At 40.9% G+C, this 21,390-nt stretch overlaps 1 protein-coding gene across 8 annotated transcripts; it reads left to right on the top strand.

Moving 5' to 3' along the window:
- On the top strand, positions 1 to 21,189 carry CCNJ (cyclin J). 8 transcript variants are annotated; one of them, XM_082423865.1, is made up of 7 exons: positions 1 to 3,665; positions 4,316 to 4,425; positions 6,778 to 6,876; positions 11,037 to 11,247; positions 18,300 to 18,599; positions 18,723 to 18,846; positions 19,467 to 21,189. In XM_082423865.1, the coding sequence occupies exons 2-7, from the start codon at positions 4,357 to 4,359 to the stop codon at positions 19,876 to 19,878; spliced, it is 1,215 nt and encodes a 404-aa protein (XP_082279991.1). In that variant the 5' UTR covers positions 1 to 3,665; positions 4,316 to 4,356; the 3' UTR covers positions 19,879 to 21,189. The 8 variants fall into 8 exon arrangements, with proteins under 8 accessions (XP_082279991.1, XP_082279990.1, XP_082279989.1 ...); XM_082423864.1 differs by having other exon boundaries at positions 18,720 to 18,846; XM_082423863.1 differs by having other exon boundaries at positions 6 to 3,288; positions 18,687 to 18,846.
- Positions 21,190 to 21,390: the final 201 nt, after the last annotated feature.

Genomic DNA, 21,390 nt, shown 5'->3' with positions numbered 1-21,390 from the left:
GCACCAGTAATGCCCACCCTTGCCCCATTCAGATGCAGTGCTGGGTCCAAGCTGGCCACTCTCCTGGGCACAGCAGCCTTCACCCTAGTGGGGAGCTGCACTGGGGGTAGAGGTGCCAGAGCGGGTGCTTGGTGTGGGCTGGGACCCATGCTGGGGTGGTCATGGGAAACTGACCAGAGTCCTGGGCAGTTTCAGTCTGTTTCCTCCACCTTTTCCAGTAGTAAACAAGCATGGGTGCACTTTTCTTGAGCAGAGTCTAGGTTTCGTATAGCCCTCCTGTTAGTCCCACTGGTTTTCAAACCAGCTAAGGGAACTCTTCCTGGTGTCGGACCTCAGGGCTGGGGTGCCCAATATGTGGTTCAAACTGTTCACTCCCCAGGGAGGATCTCTGAGCCCTTGTAATCTCCCTCCTCTTCCGTGTCCCCTTCTAGGGGCACAGGTCCCAATTCTCTTCTCTTCGTACCTGACTCTGTGTGGATCTTTCTTTACAGCCTTGGTTGTATAAGAGTCTTTCTGCCAGTCTTCAGTTTGTTTTCAATGAGAATTGCTCCACGTGTAGATGTATTTTCGATGTGTACGTGGAGGGGGGGAGCTCATTGTCCTTCTATTCCACCATCTTAATCTCGGGCCATGCTGATATGCTTTAAATTTAAAACCTTTCCCACTGGATAATGATCAGAGCTTTATGGGGAGTGTTAGGCCTCTTTCACTGTAGAGGACTTTGCAAAATGTCCTCTCATGTCTTTGCAAGAGCAAAGAACCTAAAATGTTAAAGTCAGAAGCAATCTCAGTCATCACTCAGTTCACTTTATAGATGAGGAGGGCAGTGACCTGCCTTAAGGCCACTCCACTAAGAAGCAACAAATCAAGAACCAAGAACCAGAGCCCAGGGCTTCTGACTTCAAGTCGTTTACATCCAGTCGAATATGATGTAGACATTGAAAGGAATTCTGGATGTTCCGTTATGGAATGTTCACCAGAATATATCATATGACAAAAGCTAGGGACACAACACGGTGTAATGTGTTACCATTTGTGACAAAATGGGGCAAGGAGATAATGTACATGCATGGTTATAAATATCTGGATATCCCTGGAAGGAAAGAAAAGCAAATAGTAATAATGTTGCCTCTAGGAAGAACTGGGATCAAGGGAGGGAGGGAGAAAGGCTAGTCACCAGATACAGTCTTCTACTGTTTGAATGGTTTACCTTTTGCATGCATTCATTTGAATAATGAGTGAACTGTTTAAATAAACAATTTAAAATCAGTAGCTTTTCATTGTCTAAAGTTCAGTGAGTTACAAAAACCCTGCAGACTCTGGTACCCTCTCATCTCTTGCCAAACCCATCTTGTGCCTTATGCTGCAGGCACATGGGCTCCTTGCAGTTTCCTTACTCTGCTCATTAAGTAGAAGTTCTGCCTTTTTAACTTCTACCCTCTCATACCTTTACTGATCACTGCTTTTAAGACTTCCTATCTCCTCTACACTCCAGGCATACCCTGTCCTTCATGTTCATTCCAAACATGCCTTTTCCTTAGGGCCTTTGCATTTACTGTTCTCTCTGCCTGGAACACTCAGCCTCCAGATATCTGCATGCTCCCTAACCTCCCTCGGGACTTGGCATACCCTACTTATCATAAAACAATGTCCACCCACTGTTACTTTCGTTTCTCTTTTTATGTTTATTTTTCTTCATAGCACTTGTCACTATGTGACTTTGTTGTTGCTGTTCACTTATTCTCATTAGAATATAAACTCTATATTCTATATAGGGAGCAGACTCTATTTTATTTAGGAATTAAGTAAATACCTAAATTGTATCCAGCTTGCCCTAAAGGAATTAATGAAGAAATGTAATAAACCTGAATTTTGCATTTTAGGGACACATTGGGAAAATTATCTATCTATCTATCTATCTATCTATACTCGCTCACACACAGACACACGCACACACACGCTAAAATGAATACACATACACATTCCAGTCCTTTCATCATATCCAGAAATCCAGAAATTGTGAGAATGATTTCTGAACACATATCTCCCAGTGAAAAACAGCTTGAAAGTAGAAGCCATGAGAGACAGACTACTTATTAAACTGATTATTATAGTCTGTGACCCATTCTTCTGAAAGTGTTCTTAAATAGGCTCTGGACACTTAAGTTACTGGGAAGCCAAATTATTGTCATAAAGTTGCTTAGGGCACATGAATTGGAACCTGAGGAGGTAGGTACTATTTAAACGCCATTATAAATGGCTTGGAGCTTTTAGTCTGATGTGGCCATCTCCTCTCTAGGGAACTAAGATAGGCCAAGACAGCCTCTCCCGGAATGATGCTGGGCTAGACTGGGCTCTGCCAACTTCTGCTTCGGAGTTTTCCTTGTCTTGCCATTGGTTCCTGAAACCCTACTCTCCTGAGCATAAGCATTGTGTCACGTGGCTCACATACATATTTGTAGCTGTTCTTCAAGTATATGAATGAAGAGGTCATAACTAAAACTCAGATTCATGCAACATACATTCATCACTTAATTGTAGATCTTTATCATGCATCTTTTGGGACAAAGGATTCCAAGTAAAAGGGTTAGGGTTTCATGATTTATTTTTTAATATTTAAAGAGGTTGATGTACATTCTCAGAAGTGAGGATCACTGTCCTGGGCTGACCATCTACTTCTGTTGTGATATTCCACTAAACAAGTTAAAGTACAATTGATTAGATTTCACACTTCAGGTCTTGCATCACCTTAATTGGAGTGTTTCCACAGGGTTTTTTGTTTTTTGTTTTTTTTCCTGATTTACGACCGCAGATGGTTAATTACATCCGCTACAGATTTGACAAGCTAGGTTACTAAAGGTAATCTTCACCGCCTTCATTCAAAGCTTTGGGAATCTCTAAAGCAAAGGAAATAAGGAAGACGAAGAGATTAATTAGGTTTCTACAAGGAACAGGTTTTGAGGTGGAACTTAAGAGACAGAATTTCACGAAGAAAGCAACTTTAGGGGCTTCGGAAACGGGTAAAGCACAAATGGAGGGACTGATAATCCCATCCCTCGAATGTAAGGCGCTGTTGTAACGCGAGATGAGGCCGACTCAATCCACGCCGAGAAGGGTTTAAAACGCCAACTTGAGGCATCGGAACTTTGCTCCTCCGCATCGGGGAGCCATCGAAGGTTCTCAGCAGGTGAGAGGCATGACCGGATTGGCCAACGGGAGGATGATCAGCATTTTAATTTCTCCGGCGCTCCCTTCAGACCTCTGCCCGCACCTCAGGCCGGCTTTGCGGTAGGTGGTGTTGGGGCTCTCGGGCAAAGCGAAGCTCAGGGCCGCGCAAAGCCGACCGGCGATGCTGCCGCGTCCGGCGGGGGCCGCCAAGCCGCTGCCGGGCGTTGCACCTGGGCCCGGCCCGGCCGCCCATTGGACAGCTCCGGATGACCCGGCTGTATCGCGAGACGAGATTGGCAGCGGCGGGGCCGCATGTGCCCCCGCGCTGGCTTTGTACGCGGAGCCGCCTGCCGGTCCTTTAACAATGGGCGGCGCGAGCGCCCCGGCGCTGGGCCCGAGCTGAGGCCGGCGCTTCGCGGCCGACTGTCCGCAGCATGAGCGGGGCCGGCGTCCCCCGCACGCTGGCGGGGCTGGGCCTGTGAGGGCCGCGGTTCCGGGTAAGGGAGGCCGCCGTGGGAACCGGCAGGCCTGGGCTGGCGGCGGGGCACCGGACCCGCCCGGCCCGGCCTTTTGTTCGCCTTTCTGGGGCCGCGCGATCCCGTGCGCTCCTCCGGATGAGGAGGCGGCGGCCTGCGTGCGCGCTGGGGTCGGCCGGGCCGCGAGGAGGCTCCCGGGGAGGAGGGCGCTCCCGACTGTCTGCAGCGGGCACCCGGAGACGCGCGGGCGTTCGTCTCCGGGTTTCTCGGCGGGAGGTTTTCACCTCAGGGGGGCTGTGACTGGTGTCAAGTCTCCTCAGGGCCGGCTGGAGAATTAAAGGCGGGGCGCGGGAGCCCGAAGCCGGGCCTCCCGTCCGGCTTTCCCGAGCACGCGCCCGGGTCCGCGCCTTGGGAACTAGGGCCCAAGTTGGTCCCAGTTTGTCCGGCGCCCGGTCCGGCCGTTCTCCACACAAGCCGGCTCCTCCTGACCGGTGGCTCGGGTCTTACGTGCGGCGTCAGGGAATTGGTTTGGATCGGTGCTGATTTTAGGACGAGTCAGGTGAAGATGAACAGTCGCCCAGGGTGGCCTGAGGTCACACCCCTCGGGGAGGGGGCGCGGAGGGGCGCGTGGAGGGAGCTGGCAGTGACCGCGTCTGGGGTGTGTCTTACAGACTGAAGTTGCCGCGTCTGGCCAGGCGCGCCGCCCGGTCCCATGGAGCTGGAGGGTCAGTGGTGGCGGGGACAGCTGGCTGCCGATATCCATCAAGCTCTTCGATACAAGGTAACCGCGATGCCCAGACCTTTCCATTCGGTGTCTTATGCCAGTTAGTATGAATCTCGGCTCCCTGGAAAGCCCGGTCCGGGTCTTTAACCACTAGTTTCCAGACCAGAAAAGGCGAGTTTGCCTATTTGCTCAAGGTTAATTAACTTCTTGGCTTCTTCCCTGGGTTGTAGCAGAAGAACCTGAAACTTGAATGAGGAGGGGGTGGGGCGTGGTAGTTGGGAGAGGGAAGGTGTGAAGGGACATTCTGATGTCCTTGTTTCCACGTGGAACATGGATTTGATACTGTATTTAAAAAGATAAGTGTGCTGGCTTTTTATTGGGCAGAGCAGCCTTCCTTCTGTAGTTGCTGTTGCATGCAGCTGTCTGTTATGTCACATTTGTACAACAGTAAATTCCCCAGCCTTTCCACTAACTTGCTGTGAGACTTTGAACAAGTTACTTAATTTTCTGCTTCTCAATTTCCTCACCTGTCAAATGAATAATAATAATAGAACGTGCTTTATGGGACGACTGTGAAGATTAAAATGAGGTAATACTGTAGATGTGCTCAGAACAGTGCTTGGCATATAGTAAGCACTAAGGAAGTGATAACTATTTGTTATTCTCTACCCCCGAAACCCCAAGACTTGGGGGGTGTTCAAAAAGCCCTAAGGTAGGAGTTAGCTGCTCCTTCAGCTAATATCAAAGGCCGGGAGTAGACCTACTATATTTTAAAAGATGTTGGGGAAAAAGTACACCTTTCTGGCACAATGCAAATTTTGTTTATTGTTGCTCCTAAGTAACAATTTTATTCTGTATGTCATATCTTAGCGAAATGTGTCAACTCTGTGTCTTTGATAACCAGAAGAGAGACCAGATCCAAAATTAACTCTAACTTAACTTAATTTCACTATGGATAGAGAGAGCCACTCATTATGTATAGAAAATTGGAAAGAAGCAAAACAGCTGACTCTTTAATAAAAAGGCTGCTCACTGTTGGAGTTGAGAGATCCTGGGATGATAATGAACTTGTATCTTGAATTTTTTTTTAACCAGGTTAAGTAGATTAGAAAACCTAATTCTGACTTAAATTGTTACAGTTGTACCCTTTTCTAAAGTTTGAGTTCTAAATGCTGCTTATTAATTCTGACATTCAGTCTCATAGACACACTAAATACACCTCAGCCCACTAAGAGGCTGTTTGTACTACAGAAAAGTCTCAACTATGGCATGGTTCTCTGGAATGTTAAGAAGAGAGTTGCGAGGTTTCCACTTTGAAAATTGTCCAAATACCTGTTTGTTTGTTTGTTTGTTTTTTTCAGATGTTGTCTTTCAGTTTTAAATGCTCTTATTTTCTAAGTGTCAGCTCTTTATTCCTCTGGTATGTGGTGAAAATAATATTTGATGTTAATGATACATATGTTTTGTAATGATATGAAACTTAAAAGATTTTTCTTGGTGATTTCCATGGTTTTTGATTCTTACATTTTATGTGTAATTTTAATCCTGAGTGACTACCTGAATTAATTTTGTTAGTTGAGGTTGGAAATGGATTTTTCTTCCAGCAGATTTGTTGAATGTTTTTGTGTATTGAGCTCTGGGGAGGACCCAAGGAATAAGACACAACCTGTACTAAACTTACGTACAAACTCTCAGAGGATGAGGTAGCACAGGGCCTGAAAGAATGCTACTGAAAGTTGTCTTGGGCCACCTGCGGCATGCTACTGTGGGTTGTCTTTATTTTATCTTTAAGCATTGTGTAAGCCACATTCTTGTTATTTGACACAATGGCCACACTTTATAATTTGTTAATCAGTAAAACTTGAACCTGTGGAACTGGAGAGACCACTGTTTGTAGTACACTGAAGTCAAGGAAAGTTAAAATGAACTTTTCTCACAGAGAATACATGTTAATTCCAGGCTATTAATTAGGTGACTTAGTTGGGTAGTCATATGCTTATTCAACATATTTGCATGCCTACAGTGTGCAAGGTGCTATGCCAGGGGTTGGAATGGTAATAGTGAATGAGACAGACATGATCCCTACCTTTATGGAGTCTAATCTCATAAAATTTAGAGCATCTGAATTTGGGTCTTCCTTTGGGCAGTTGCCATTCAGGCACAATGGAAGGTATCTATGTTTAGACCCAAGGTTTGTGGAGGAATAATTGGTGTGACCAGCCTTGCATCTACTAGGGAAGAGTAAAAATTACAACAAATGAAAATCCTCTTTAACCCCAAATGCCAGCTGTACTGTTTTTGTAAAATACAATCACTTCTTCCCCCCCGACCCACGACCCCCAACAAAGCAGCTGTCCTCTTATACCCTGTGTCTTCTCTTTCTTCTCATTGTTTTGCTATGTATACTAGTGTCTTAGGCTGCTTGGGGAAGTATTTTCAGGAGCCTTTATGACAGATGGGAACAATGCTAACTTTGTGAGAAGCATCAAGAAAATATCCCACAGAGTTGTGAGTATTCCTTCTATGCCTTTATTTCCAGCCTGACTGGACAGTTAACCCATTCTGGGAAGGGGATGGCATTTAGGGTGGTGAGCTAATGGGGACCTGAGATTGGAGTTGGAGATGACATGTTTAGGTCTCTCTGTGCTTTGGTCCTGTGGGATCCTGAGAAGCAGACAGGAACAAGAGTGTTCAATTCTGGGGGATCAGGAATAGACATTAGAAAAAACTCATAAGCTGAGAGAAGCGTAGGTCATTTTCTCATGCGTATAACTGCACTACATGGACAAAGAACTAAATCTGACAGCCATATGATAAGCCCTTGTACTTTACCATTTAAAATAATATAAAGAGAATATATTGGACACATTGTTAAAAGTCCCCTAGTGATGGCCCTTGGATTCTTGCCTTTGTTTTGTCTTCATTTGGCAAAGTTAACATAGTTAAAAATAAAGTCCACAAGTGTCTTCCAGCTAAGTTTCTCAGTGCATCTTTGAGACCTTGTTCAGGCCTCTTTTACAGAAAGCCTGCCCTGGTTTTGTTTTTTCCTAACATCCCACCCCGTGAGCTGGGTTAGATCTCCCTCCTCAGTGTTCTATAATACCCTGTGGTTACTATATTATATTCTAATAATCTCTGTATTTTGGTTCACCTGCTAGAGAGAGGCTTGAAACTGTATTCCAGCTTTTATCCCTGAGGTTAGCACAGTATCTGCTACATGGGAGGTGCTCAATAAATGTCACATGATGACAGCTAAGAAAGTTGGAATTTGAAATGGTAACTCATTTACACCATTGTAAAAATCTACAGAAATGGTAAAAAAGAGAAAAATCCTAGCGACTACATGAGAAATTCGCATGTTCCCTTTATTTAGAGAAATTAGTATTTTTTCTCTTCAGAGAGTTGAGCAAGCCTAAGCCAATGTGTTTTCTTTTTCCTCAATAGCATTTGTTGATTCTTTTTTCACTTATACAAAAATTAAAAACATAAAATAGCCCATTAGCCTATCTCCCAAGTAACTCCTACTAATATATTTTTAAGTGATACATGCATATGGGTTTAAAAATTTTGGGATAGTATCTGGTGTTTTATTTATTTATTTATTTACTTTGGCTGCACTGGGTCTTCACTGTGGCGCGTGGACTTCTCTAGTTGCAGCGCGCAGGCTTAGTTGCAGTATGTGGGATCTTAGTTCCCCTACCAGGGATCGAACCCGGGCCCCCTGCATTGGGAGCACAGAGTCTTAACCACTGGACCACCAGGGAAGACCCAATATCAGGTTTAAAATGAGCTTTCCCCAACCCTCACTATTCCCTGATTCCCTAAGGTTACCAGCATTATTGGGTTTTTTTCCTGAAAAGATACCCAATAAATTAGTATATCTGCAAATACAATTTTTTTGTTGTTGATACAAGAGGTTATAATATATATTCACTGTTCTGTACCTTCCTCCCACCCCACCCTCACTCAGTTTGTCAGAATTTTCTATATCAACACATATAGGTCTACTGCCCTTTATTTTAATGTCCACATTGAATCGATGTCCCTTAAGTTTATTTAATTAGTTCCTTATTGATAGACATCAAGCTTTTTAAAAAAATTACGCTTATTTTGAGACCCCCTATACCCTTGACCCAGTCCTCCCTCCCCATCTCCCCCCCTACCCCCATGGTAACAATCTTGCAAAACTATGGTACAATTATCACAGCCAGGATAGTATTGATATTGATACAGTCAAGGTACAGAACATTTTCTGTACATTTATCACCACAAGGATCTCCCATGTTACCCTTTTATAGGCACACCCTCTTTCCTCCCATCCTCATCCTCCCTTAACCTCTGGCAACCACTGATCTGTTCTTTATTTTTATAATTTTGTCATTTCAAGAATGTTATATAAGTGGAATTATGCACTATGTGATCTTTGGGGATTGGGTTTATCCACTGAAAATAATTCTCTGGAGATCCATGCAGGTTTTTGACATTAACCTCTTTATTCCACCATTTTGCTATTAAAAAGAGTGCTGCAAAGGACCTCCTTATATGTAGGATAAATTCCTAGGCCTGGTGTTGCTAGGTTAAGGGGTATCTGCAGTCTGCATTTTCAAAAATTCATATTACCTAGTTCTCCTTCAGGAGGTTATATCAATTGTCAGTGTCACCAATAATATATGGGAGTTCCTATATCCACTCTTGATAGCATAAGCAAAAGATTAATAAAATATAATCTGGTAAGTGAAAAACTATATAGTTTTCCCTCATTATCCATGGGGAATTTGTTCCCGGATCCCTGCGGATACCGAAATCTGAGGATGCTCAAGTCCCTTATATAAAATGGAGTAATATTTGTGTATATCCTACACACATCCTCCCATATACTTTAAATCATCTCTAGATGACTTAATCATCCATGTTGTAGCATATATCGGAATTTCATTCCTTTTTAAGGCTGAATAATATTCCATTGTATGTATATATTGCATTTTGTTTATCCATTCATTTGTTGATGAACACTTGGGTTGTTTGTTTCCACTTTTTGGCTGTTGTGGACAATGCGGCTATGAACATGGATGTACAAATATCTGTTTGAGTCCCTACTTTAACTTCTTTTGGGTATATACCTAAAAGTGGAATTGCTGGATCATATGGTAATTATACATTTAATTTTTTTTGAGGAATTGCAATACTGTTGTTCACAGTGGCTGCACAGTTTTATATTCCTGCCAATACACAAGGGTTCCAATTATTTTATATCCTTGTTGACACTTGTTAGTTTCTGTTTTCTAGATTTTGTTTTTTGGGTTTTTTTGACAATAGCAATCCTAATTGGTATGAAATGGTATCTCTTAATGGTTTTTATTTGCATTTCTCTAATGATTAGTGATTTTGAGCATCTTTTTATGTGCTTATTGGCCATCTGTACATCTTCTTTGGAGAAATGTTTAGTCAAGTCCTTTGCCCATTTTTTAATTGAGTTGTTTTTTTTGTTGAGTTGTATATATAAAAGAGTTCTTTATTTAATCTGGATATTAACACCTTACCAGATACATGATTTGCAAATATTTTCTCCCATTCTGTGTGTTGCCTTTTCACTCTGTTGATAGTGTCCTTTGATGCACAAAAGTTTTTATTTTGATGAAGTCTAATTTGTCTTATTTTTTGCTTTTTTTTTTTCCTGTGCTTTTAGGGTCATATCCGTGTTACTTCCTTCCATCGTGATACCTTTTGGGTTTAGTGTGGCATTATGCTGAGCTCATAAAATGAATTTAGAACCCTTCCATCTTTCTCTGTGTTCTAGAAATACTTTAATAGTATAGAAATTTTCTAATTTTTAAAAAATGAGAAGCCTGATTAGAAGATACTAGTGGATGTATACTAGTCTCTACCTTCCACATCCCTGCATGTATAATACAGTATGCATCATACGAGGAACATATCTGTTACCTTCTAACCAAAAGCTTTGAGCTTCTTTTTTTTTTTTTTTTTTTTTAAATTAATTAATTATTTATTTATTTAATTTATTTATGGCTGTGTTGGGTCTTCGTTTCTGCGAGAGGGCCTTCTCCAGTTGCGGCAAGTGGGGGCCACTCTTCATCACAGCGCATGGGCCTCTCACTATGGCAGCCTCTCTTGTTGCGGAGCACAGGCTCCAGACGCGCAGGCTCAGCAATTGTGGCTCACGGGCCCAGTTGCTCCGCGGCATGTGGGATCTTCCCGGACCGGGGCTCGAACCCGTGTGCCCTGCATTGGCAGGCAGACTCTCAACCACTGCGCCACCAGGGAAGCCCGCTTTGAGCTTCTTGTAGGGGGTGTGTATATATGGTTTGGTTGGTATTTTGGTAATGCTGTTTTCCTGAAAACACCTGGTAGGGAAAACAGGATTCCCTTATTAAAAATCTTGCTAGAATACATTTATTCCATAATGCAAGAAACACCTATAACTGGTTATGTCATATGTGGTTAAGAATAAGGAGAAAAGTTTGGTTTTAAATTTTAAATGCCATTCATTATCCTGCCACTCAACTTTTTCATTTTTGTGTTTTACTCAAGAAAAGTGTGTTTTAGGCACTTGTATCAGTAATATATTGGGGAAAAAGTGTCACCTTTGCACTGTGGGAATAATTCTTCTATATGCTATGTTAGACTAAATGTTGTTCCTCTTGATTTAGGAGCTGAAGTTACCTTCCTACAAAGGCCAGTCCCCTCAACTAAGTCTTAGAAGGTATTTTGCTGACTTGATTGCCATTGTGAGCAATCGTTTCACCCTCTGCCCTTCTGCCCGACATCTTGCTGTCTATTTGCTGGACCTGTTTATGGATCGGTATGACATCTCTATCCAGCAGCTGCATTTAGTTGCACTTTCCTGTCTGCTTCTAGCAAGTAAGTATGAAGCTGATATACATGACTGGAAAATTCCATTGTTTATAATAAAATAAATTTACATAGAACTCAGTGAAATATCACCAAATTCCTTTCATTCCAGTTTACTAGTATCGGAAAGTTTATGTTGAAAGTGCTTTTTGGCATAGTAATTCTTAACCAGACATATTAAAAAGTGGCTCTGGAGTCTTTTTAAAACACGTGTGCCTGGGCCCTACATCCTGAAGATTCTGATACAGATATCTAAGCCATTCCAGATCTACTGACTCAGAATCTACATCATGGGGCCTGGATATTTTTTAACTTTTTAAAAGTTCCAAAGGTGGTTCTGATGTACTTTTCCAATTGAGAACCATTGTCTTAAAGCAGTGATTCTCAGCCAAGAGCAGTTGTGCCTCATGGCAGGTATTTGGCAATGTGTGGAGACAGTTTTGGTTGTCGTCACAACCTGGGAGGAAGGTAAACATCTGCAATGCACAGGACAGCCCCGCACAACAAAGAATTATCTAGCCCAAAATGTCAGTGGAGCTTAGGTTGAGAAACTCTAAAAGGTACCATACTCGTGCTGTTAGAATACCTTCTACTGAGTATGTAATGAGTTGGCTTAATGAACTGAAGATTCATGTGCAACTGCTATAAATGTGAAAACATCTGCTTTTGCAGTAGGCAAAACTACGTAGTAAGCTGTAAGGTAGAATCTGATAATGAGTCTTCTGGTGCCTTTCTCTTAACATCTTCCTGTAACACATTTCATTGTTTGTTAGTACCTTGAGAGAAAGAGGGTGAGTAAAGGCATTGAAACTGAAAGTTTTCTTCTTTTAGTAATGTGAAAAGATGGTATTTGATATTGAAGTTGAATCCATTTTGTAGTTTTTATATTATTCATGTCATTGCAATAGAAATTTAAGTCCCACTTAAAGTAGCATGTAGAAATACTGACTGCCTTCACCTAACCTCCACTTGAGGGTTTAGGATCCAATGTGGTTGCTGTCTAAGGAACATTCCTCCTCTACCCTGCCACCAGAATTCTTTCTAAAATAAAACACCTTTGCACTTTGACTGCAAATAAACCTAAACCAAATTCAGGCCTGTGTGGTATCATTTATGAAACCAATCTCTTCTCAGATTTTCTTTTCCTGCCCTTATTTTTCCTTTCATCTGATGACCTCAACCTCTTATTTTATCTCCTTGAGCAGGTCTTTTTGTAAGTTATTTCAACTCCTTTGTGGACCAGGCTGAATATAAATAAACATAGCCCACTGATGACTTTCCACTGCCTGTGGGTTGAGGTGGAAACTCCTTATTGTAACATTTAGAACCTTTCATCTGGACCTAGCCACCTTTCTAGACTTGTCTTCCAACCCTGTCCCCATGTAACTTGAGTCAAATTCTTACCAGAATAGTATATTTCCTGAATATCTATATTTCTCTCTTAATCTGTTATCCTCTGAGATCCAGACACATCACCTGCTCCTCTCCCCACCATCCAGAAAGTCAGAGGTAATGCTTGTACATTTATAAGTAACCTTTAATTTAACCTTTAGTTAAGGTTTCATCCTCATAAGCAATCATGTGTACAATTCTGTATATGTTTCATCACTAGCTATGAAGCCCTTTGTGGTTTAATAGTTTGCATAGGATTGGAAAAACCCATACTTGACATGTCAAATGTGTGAGTATCCACATGGAATGGCTTCTTGTTATCCTGAGAATGTTAGTTTATTATAGGATCAGTTTATAGTAGAGAGACACTGGAAGTCAAACATGCAAGTTCGGTTATTTTAAAAACTTGGGATCGTTAATGAAAAATTTTTTGCCTGCTGTGGTTATCACTGTCCTTTTACCACTACCAAGCCCTACCTGGTCTATGCCTGTGGACTGTGAAATTATGAGTGATGCATAGTCGGTTCGTAGACTGACTTACATTTGTGACTAAAATTACTAGTAACGTACTAAGTGACTTGGGGATTATAAACTAGGTATTCATAAACTACATGTCACTACCAAAGTTCACCGAGGTCTCTAGTTGAATGACAACCCTGGCTACCATGCAGTGCTTGGCATTGGTGTCAGGTTTCTGCAATTTCCACAATTTGGGGAAAGGATACTTTATTTGTGCACCGTCTTAGATTGGTTGGAATGGAGTTTTCAGTTGTTCTTGTTTTTAAATTATCTATTACTGTTAGTTTAACGTCGTGATCAATTTATTTTATTGAAGGTTATTTGATTTAATCTGTGTAGTAGTATATAGTTCTTTTGGCTCATTTTCCAGGAACTAGGCTTTAGGATTTGTATTTGCTGGGTTCAAATGTGAACTGTTTACCACCTGTTACTAAAAGTCAGATACCTCTTCCCTTTGTTCTACTGACCCCACCCCTTTTTCCCTGAGAGAATTGCTTTTACATGTTCCTCTTCCACTGGAGTGTGGGAAAGTGTGAGATAGGTGTCCCCCAGGGTCTCAGCCCCTCCCAAGTAGGCACTGGTCAAAGGAGTTCAAGCTATCAGCTCTTCACTAGGGTCAGGAATCAAAGAGACTGGCCCTTAGTAGCCCACTGCAATCTCTCCTCCCTCCAGTCTAACTTTACTACAACAGAAGTGCTTAGGATGCTTATAAACTGGTAGCCTGTTTTCAGTATCTGATGTCTGTTTTAAATTTGTGGAGTTCATTCTAGTGTTTCTTACATTCTTACACTCTGTCTTCTTACATTTGGATTCCGATGTCAGCTCTCCAATTAGTTATCATAAACTTTATTCAAATAATGCTTCTCTCCTCACAGAATGGATGTCCCCCTCCCCCAGCTGCTCCCTGCTTTGGGATGGGCAGCCTGTTGTGTAAAAGTGAAAAACAACTTACAGCTGACAGGACTGGGTGACAGCTGTATTTTAGTTATTAAATAGGTCGGAAGGCTTTTGGTAGTTTGGCTAAAAATGGAGCACAGCTTATAAGTTCAGGTACTAATGCATATCCTGCTGCCTGGGTGTACATACTATTAGAGGTAGGAAGAAAGGGCCTACAGACTGGGGAGAGGCGTGTAGTGTTTTAGAGCGGGGATTATAGGAAATCTATATGGATATAGGTTTGAATCTCATCAGCAATATGAATTTCAGCAACTTGAACTTGAGTCTCAAGTTACTTCTTTATAAAATAAAAATAGACACCTTACAAAGTTGTTGTGAGGATCAAGTGGGGTAATATGTTTAAAAGCATGTATGAAATTGACACATATAAGTTAGCATTGTAATGATTAATTCCTCCATAAGTGTTCCATAACCTTCACTGGCTCCCTAGCCCCAAAGGTTTTGGCTCATTCCAGAAAAGACTCTGATTTATCCTGGGAAATTCTCAAACTCTAACTCTTTGACATGTATACCCTGGCTTCCCTTGCCTTCTGTGATCAGCATTGAACTTGTAGAGAGCATGGAAACAGTCTTAAACATGAGGCTTTTGATAATTTGCTCAAGGTATTGTGTAACTAAGATTTTGGAGTCAAGATGAAGCCAAAGTGAGATTATAAGCTTTTAATAGAAAAAATTTGTGACAAGAACTTGTTTCTCCTTGCTCACCAATACTGGGTTGACAAAGCTTTTTACTATTTGATGGGTGAAAAACTGTATTTCACAGATGATTTTGTTTATATCAATTTTTAGTGAGATTAGAACCTTTTTTTTTTTTTTCCTATGAATTATCTCTTCTGGTTCCTAACCCATTTTTTAATTAGATTGATAGTCTTAGACATTTGTGAGAGTTCTTGGTAAATATTAAGGATGACTTTTTTCCTACTTAGTAATAAAAGACTAGAATGTGAGTTGGCAGAGATTACAGTGACATCTGATCCATGCCCTACTACCACATAGCTGCCATTCACTCCTGGCTTTGAAAATGTGCTGGTTTCCATGGCTGATCTGAACATTTCCTATAAAGACAACCTGATGTTTTGTTTCTGTGGCCCCTAATTCTTTGTTTTCTGGGAAGCAGATGAGAATTTCCTGTGCCTTTATTTCCTGTTTGGGGGCCTTTATCAATATAATCACATGGCTTCCGGTATTTCCTTTCAATTGAAGAAACTGATCCTTTGTGATCTGTATGTGGTATTAACGGATAAGTAGGTTTAAAATAGTCACACACATAGCATTCAGCACAATAAAAACTGGATATGAATGCAGGTGCTCATTGACGCTGTCACACATTTTGAAATCCTTTAATATCCATGTACCTGAGTGTATTACTATATATAATGAAAAGGTTCCAAAAAAACTTAAACCTTAATTAAAATCCCAAGTATGGTTATTTATGCAGCATGCAGGTTATTTTTTATCTTTGCAAATCAAGATGCAAAGGCTTTCATGCTTGTAATAGCCAAGTACTTTATAAATATAAAAACCCCATGGATGCTTAATAATATAAAAGTTTGTCTATTCTGGTAGTTGTTGTCCCCATTTAACCTGGTGTAGTACTTTGGTCTAGAAGCACAGATTTGGGAATTCAAACATAAGTCTTCTATTTTGGGTTTGACTCAACTTAATTGACTTTAAATGAATAGGCCAACCTTGCTACCTTGGTTTCTTGAGCTGTGAAATTGGTCATATACAACTGTTTTCTATTGAAAGTTTCAAGGAGATAATATGAAACATTCTTGATCCTTGAATTAAACAGTGGATTGTGGTATATTTCTTCAAAGGAACGTCAAGCATGATATAAAAAAACTCATTAATTTTTTACAATACTCCTTTGAAGTATACTGCCAGTATTGCTGCTTCTACACAAATAGAGTACTTTGAAAGTCTTAATGATTCATCCAGAGGGCTTGAACTAAATTCCTAGGTCATTCTCCTGAAGAATTCCATTCGGTTATACTGAGAACAGTGGGTTCATCTCCTATATTTATGCAGTGATCATGCTGGATGACTGTCATTAAGACTACTTTAGTGCTTTCAGCTGTACTAATAAATGCCTCTGGCAAAACTTGTGAAATTTATCTTTATGTGATTTGAATTGGGAAGGACTATCTAGATTCTTGAAAAGTCCGAATTATGTAAGTTTTTTGGATCATCTCTTACCTGCAGCAATGTTAAGAGTAGTTTAAATCTAACAAAGTTCAAAATTTCTGGAGTGGGAGCGAAATTTTAAACTTCTTTGGGACTAGACTCTTCTTAAAGTTATGAGCTTAGAGTCTCTTGGCATAGGAGACAAAACCTTCTACTCTCGTTCACCCTCCCTAAGCAAAGACCAGGGTAGTTAACAGCGCTTTTTCCCCAGCCCCTAAGACAGGCTGACTTGAACAAACCTCACTGACTCCATTACGTGGAACATCTGGGCTGAGTGATTCTGGCCACTACCATTTGTTGTCGGAACTTCAATGTGTGGTGTAAACCCATTCCCTCTGGAAGAGAAACTTCACAGGGAAACTCATTTGGTTTCTTCTGGTTTGGTAGTCTTTGTGGTCTTCCCTAAAAAATGCTTTTAAATGGATAAAATAAAATTGTAAGATTTCTAAAGAAATCAAATATATTTAAATAGTTATCAAAATAGTAAAACAAAAAATTTATATAGTAATATATAACATATTCTAACTATAATTATGAACAAGTGCAAAAGCTATTGTGAGAAATCTATAATAATTGCAATATAATATGACTATTTTATACCTTAATGTAAAATAGAACATAATGCTAGGAGGTAGAAAGCTTCAGTTTTAATTTCCCTTCGTCTATGGATAATCATGGAACAAAGACCCAAAGAGACTTGACGATAACTCTTTTGGTTCTGTTGCTGCATTGGGAAAATCATAATAGTACTTGATAGCTTGAGCTTTCTCCAGCCATAATTTTTCGAAACATCTAAAGTGAATGATTTATATATAGTAAATGCTTGCTTGGAAATTAAAGTGTGAGATGGTACATAATCCATAGAAAAATTATTCAGGGGCTGGAGAGGGCATTTGATTCCTCAGCTGTGCATATGGCTGAGTATTTCCTGAAAAGAAGTTAATGCCTTCAAATAATGACGTTCAGCCATCAGAGCATCTTTACTCCTATCCTGCTTTGAGTAAGGGGATATAAAAGTGGTATAAAATATCCTCCCTTTTCTTTTCTTTTTTTTTTTTTCATTTTTTCATTTTATTTTTATTTTATTTTTGGCTGTGTTGGGTCTTCGTTTCTATGCGAGGGCTTTCTCTAGTTGCGGCAAGCGGGGGCCACTCTTCATCGCGGTGCGCGGGCCTCTCACTATCGCGGCCTCTCTTGTTGCGGAGCACGGGCTCCAGACGCGCAGGCTCAGCAATTGTGGCTCACGGGCTCAGTCGCTCCGCGGCATGTGGGATCTTCCCAGACCAGGGTTCGAACCCGTGTCCCCTGCATTGGCAGGCAGATTCCCAACCACTGTGCCACCAGGGAAGCCCCCTCCCTTTTCTTAATAACTGTTGACTTGGCTAGGTTTTTGTTTTGAATTTAGAAGAGGAGGAATAGGGTTTTTTGTACAATGAGAATGCTTGTGTTAGATGTTCACCCAGTTTTTTTCCTCTAATCTATTTGTATCTCCCTGGAATTGAGATTATGCTGAAAATATGCTGAGATGAAACACTTGAAGCTTAGCTATTTTTGATTTTAGATAACTATGACATTAAATTCTTTAAACTTTCTTCTGTTCTAAAATAATTTTCTTTTACCAACTACCGCCTGACCCCCAAAAGAAAGTTCCTGAAAAGATTCAGCTGGTGAGATGAGGGAGTTATTTTTTTCATTGGCACATAGGACTGTTTTCATTACACGGTAGGACATAGATCAAAATGTTTACACGTTCCGTTTTTTTTGTTTTTTTTGGTTTTTTTTAGGGGAGGGTGAAGGGTGGGGAACAGAGGCACTGGGAGAGAAAACATGTAGATATGAGAACCACAGAGTTCTGGCACAATTGTATCTGCCCAAAGTAGGGGAAAAAAATGTCTGGATCTAAATCTTTGCACTAGGACAGCAGATCCCATTTAAGTGACTAGACTTACATTGATCACTCGCCTAACATTTTCTCTCTCTCGCTCTTATTTTCCTTTGTTTATAAGGTAAATTTGAAGAAAAAGAAGATAGTGTGCCTAAGCTGGAGCAGCTCAACAGCCTGGGTTGTATGACTAATATGAATCTAGTATTAACAAAACAAAATTTGCTACATATGGAACTATTATTATTAGAAACCTTTCAGTGGAACCTCTGCCTTCCAACAGCTGCCCATTTCATTGAGTATTATCTCTCCGAAGCCGTGCATGAAACCGATCTTCATGACGGCTGGCCAATGATTTGCTTGGAAAAAACTAAACTCTACATGGCCAAGTATGCAGATTACTTCCTGGAAGTATCTTTGCAAGGTGAGTCATTGTGGATGCCAGTAAGTGACTTGTGAGCTTGTGACTTGTGCATTCTGTTGCTTAGGTTCATTTTTGATGTCTCCACAGATTATGCCTTTCTAAATTATGCACCTTCTTTAGTAGCTGCAGCATGTGTGGCTTCTTCAAGGATTATACTTCGTCTTTCTCCAACGTGGCCTACAAGACTGCATCGTCTTACTGCTTACTCCTGGGATTTCTTAGTGCAGTGCATTGAACGGCTATTGATGTAAGCCTCTTTGTTCTTGTGTTTGTAATTTCTTATTAACATTCTTCATGTATAAGGGGCCCTGGGAACAAGTTCTCAAAGGCCCAGAGCTTTTAGGATACTGGCTCTGACAGCTGCCTGCTGCTATGAGCAAGCTGCTGTATGAGCAGTACTTGGTGGAAGGGGAATTCCTTTTGGCTGTTATGCAGGTAGAGGTTGTCATTGCTAGTATGATTCTGGGTACATAGTAAGGAAAGGAGGTGCTCTTGGGTGAGCCCATAACTCTGAGATCATCCAGGCAAATCTTGCCTCATTCCCACATCTTTGAATTGTGGGACCATCAGGATGTCACCAAAGTGGCAGTCATATTTAAGTACTTATTGTGGACATAGCTCCAAGCTGAAAATAGTCCTTAAAGCTACCAGCAGCCAGTTCCCAAGGGCTCTACCAAGGAAAGGAGCTTTTAGAAGGCTAAGAGTGAGATTTTTCTGTTGTTGAAGTTATGGTTGCAGTGACTGCTACCTGGGCAGTGGGGCAGTCTAGTGAGTCAGCTGTGAAGGAGTTGGGGGTGGTGCATGGCTTTCTTGCAAATTTTTCTCAAGTTAACATTATTAACAGTTTCCTTTCTCTCCATGTTGCAGTGCTCATGATAATGATGTGAAAGAAGCAAACAAACAGAGAGGACAGGCAGGACCTCAGCCAGCACAACTAAGTGTGTTCCAGACAGCCTCCCAGCCCTCTCGGGCAGTTCACTTTCAGCAGCCTCAGTATCTCCATCAGACACATCAGACCTCGCTGCAGTATCGCCATCCTGTATCGGAACAACCAAGCTGTCAGCAGATTGTATCTACCACACACACCTCATCTTACACACTACCGACATGTCCTGCTGGCTTCCAAACTAGTGTTCAGGGCCTTGGGCACGTGCAGACTGGTGTTGGGATGTCACTGGCAATACCAGTAGAAGTTAAGCCCTGTCTGAATGTTTCTTACAACCGTAGTTATCAGATAAATGAACATTACCCTTGCATTACTCCATGCTTTGAAAGGTGATTTTATGCGAAGGTAAGACTGGTAACCCAGACTGTTTGTGACTCAAAGCTCTGGGGCAAGCTTTTTGTAAACTTCTCTTCAAAAGGAAAGGGATCCAAATGGCATCAGAACTCTTCCAGCACCAGCACCAGGAAGACTGACTATCCCTTCCAACGCACCATGAATATCTGGGAGGACTAAGCTAACACTGCAAACACTTTAACAGTGTGTATGTCAAATCCTGTTAAAACACATCCTTATATGACACAAATTTTAAAGCCCCAACTGATGGTCCAAATATTTCAAAAACATTCAACACAACAGAAAACTTGGACAGACTTCAATTCGCCGTTTTGTGATTTGACCTGTGGTGGCCTCTCTCTGGGCCTTATGTTGGCTTATATGTCAGAAACTAATGTTTATCTGGGGACTTGCCAAACAGTCTTTTTATGAAGGAAAGTTACAGTATTAATTTTTGAAGAGGTCCTTTTTCTTATTCTGCAGTTTTGAGTTATATTTTTGATCTACAAATGAATCTGACTAAGTTTAAACTCATGAATTGCTATGCTATACCAGTCTGTGCAGTTAAAAAAATTTTTTTTAGATATTCTATATAACTTCCTATCACAGATAGTACAGGTACCTGGATTTATGTACTAAAATTAAGGGTGGAGTAGCTCTCTTAAAGTTATGGTCATAAATTTTTGTTGTTTTTTCCCCTAAAGATCAGCCTCAAATCTTTAGAATTAAACACATTTAACTCAGGGAATTTGAACTACTTGGAAACTTAACTGTAATGCAACATGCTTTGGGAATGTTATAGTATGAACTACCTTAATAACATAGGTTAGTATACTCCTGCTAGAATGTGTTTTCAAACGAGAACATAATTGTATCCTAGAATGAATGAAGTGGTGGTTCCTGTCATTCATAATACATATATAAGTTTTGCATTTCTCAGTGCAATCAATGATTTATGCTCAGATTTGATATTATTCTAAAGTTTTTTCAAGGGAAGGCAAAACTGTAAAATGTCAGTACTAGAATAAAGTCCCATAGGTTTATTTTGAAGTGGAACATGGCCAGGGTAGTTCTCAGGTTGTGCTAGAGCAGCACTTTGTTACATGGAAGACAGGTTTTATAAGCAACCTTTGACTCCAGCTAGTCAAGAGTAAGCAGGCAAAGGTGACTTTCATTAGCTTGGCCCCAGGACTGCCCTGGGACATTTCACTATACTGGTGATGAGTGAAAACAGCAATAAGTCATTACAGCAAGGGCAATTTGGGGGTAAAGAGATTGGAGGGAATAAACTGAAAAAGTAAAAAGAAAAAACCATTGTAATAACTGAAACTATACATTGTGCTCTTAACTGTGGGAGAAGAGATATTTGGTGGAGGGAAGCTTTCTGATTTAAAAATTAGTAAGTTGTGTCTTTTTGTTTGTGTTTTTTTAAAGGTAGCACTTGAATAGAAGGGAAACTGCATGGCAGGTATGTAACTGCCACCATATGCATTGAAGACAAACTTATTATAA

Source organism: Balaenoptera physalus, assembly GCF_965194825.1.
Source record: "Balaenoptera physalus genome assembly, chromosome: 14".
Taxonomy (NCBI): Eukaryota; Metazoa; Chordata; class Mammalia; order Artiodactyla; family Balaenopteridae; genus Balaenoptera; species Balaenoptera physalus.
Note: the sequence above shows the minus strand (reverse complement) of the source record. Positions and strands in the feature narration are given on the sequence as shown.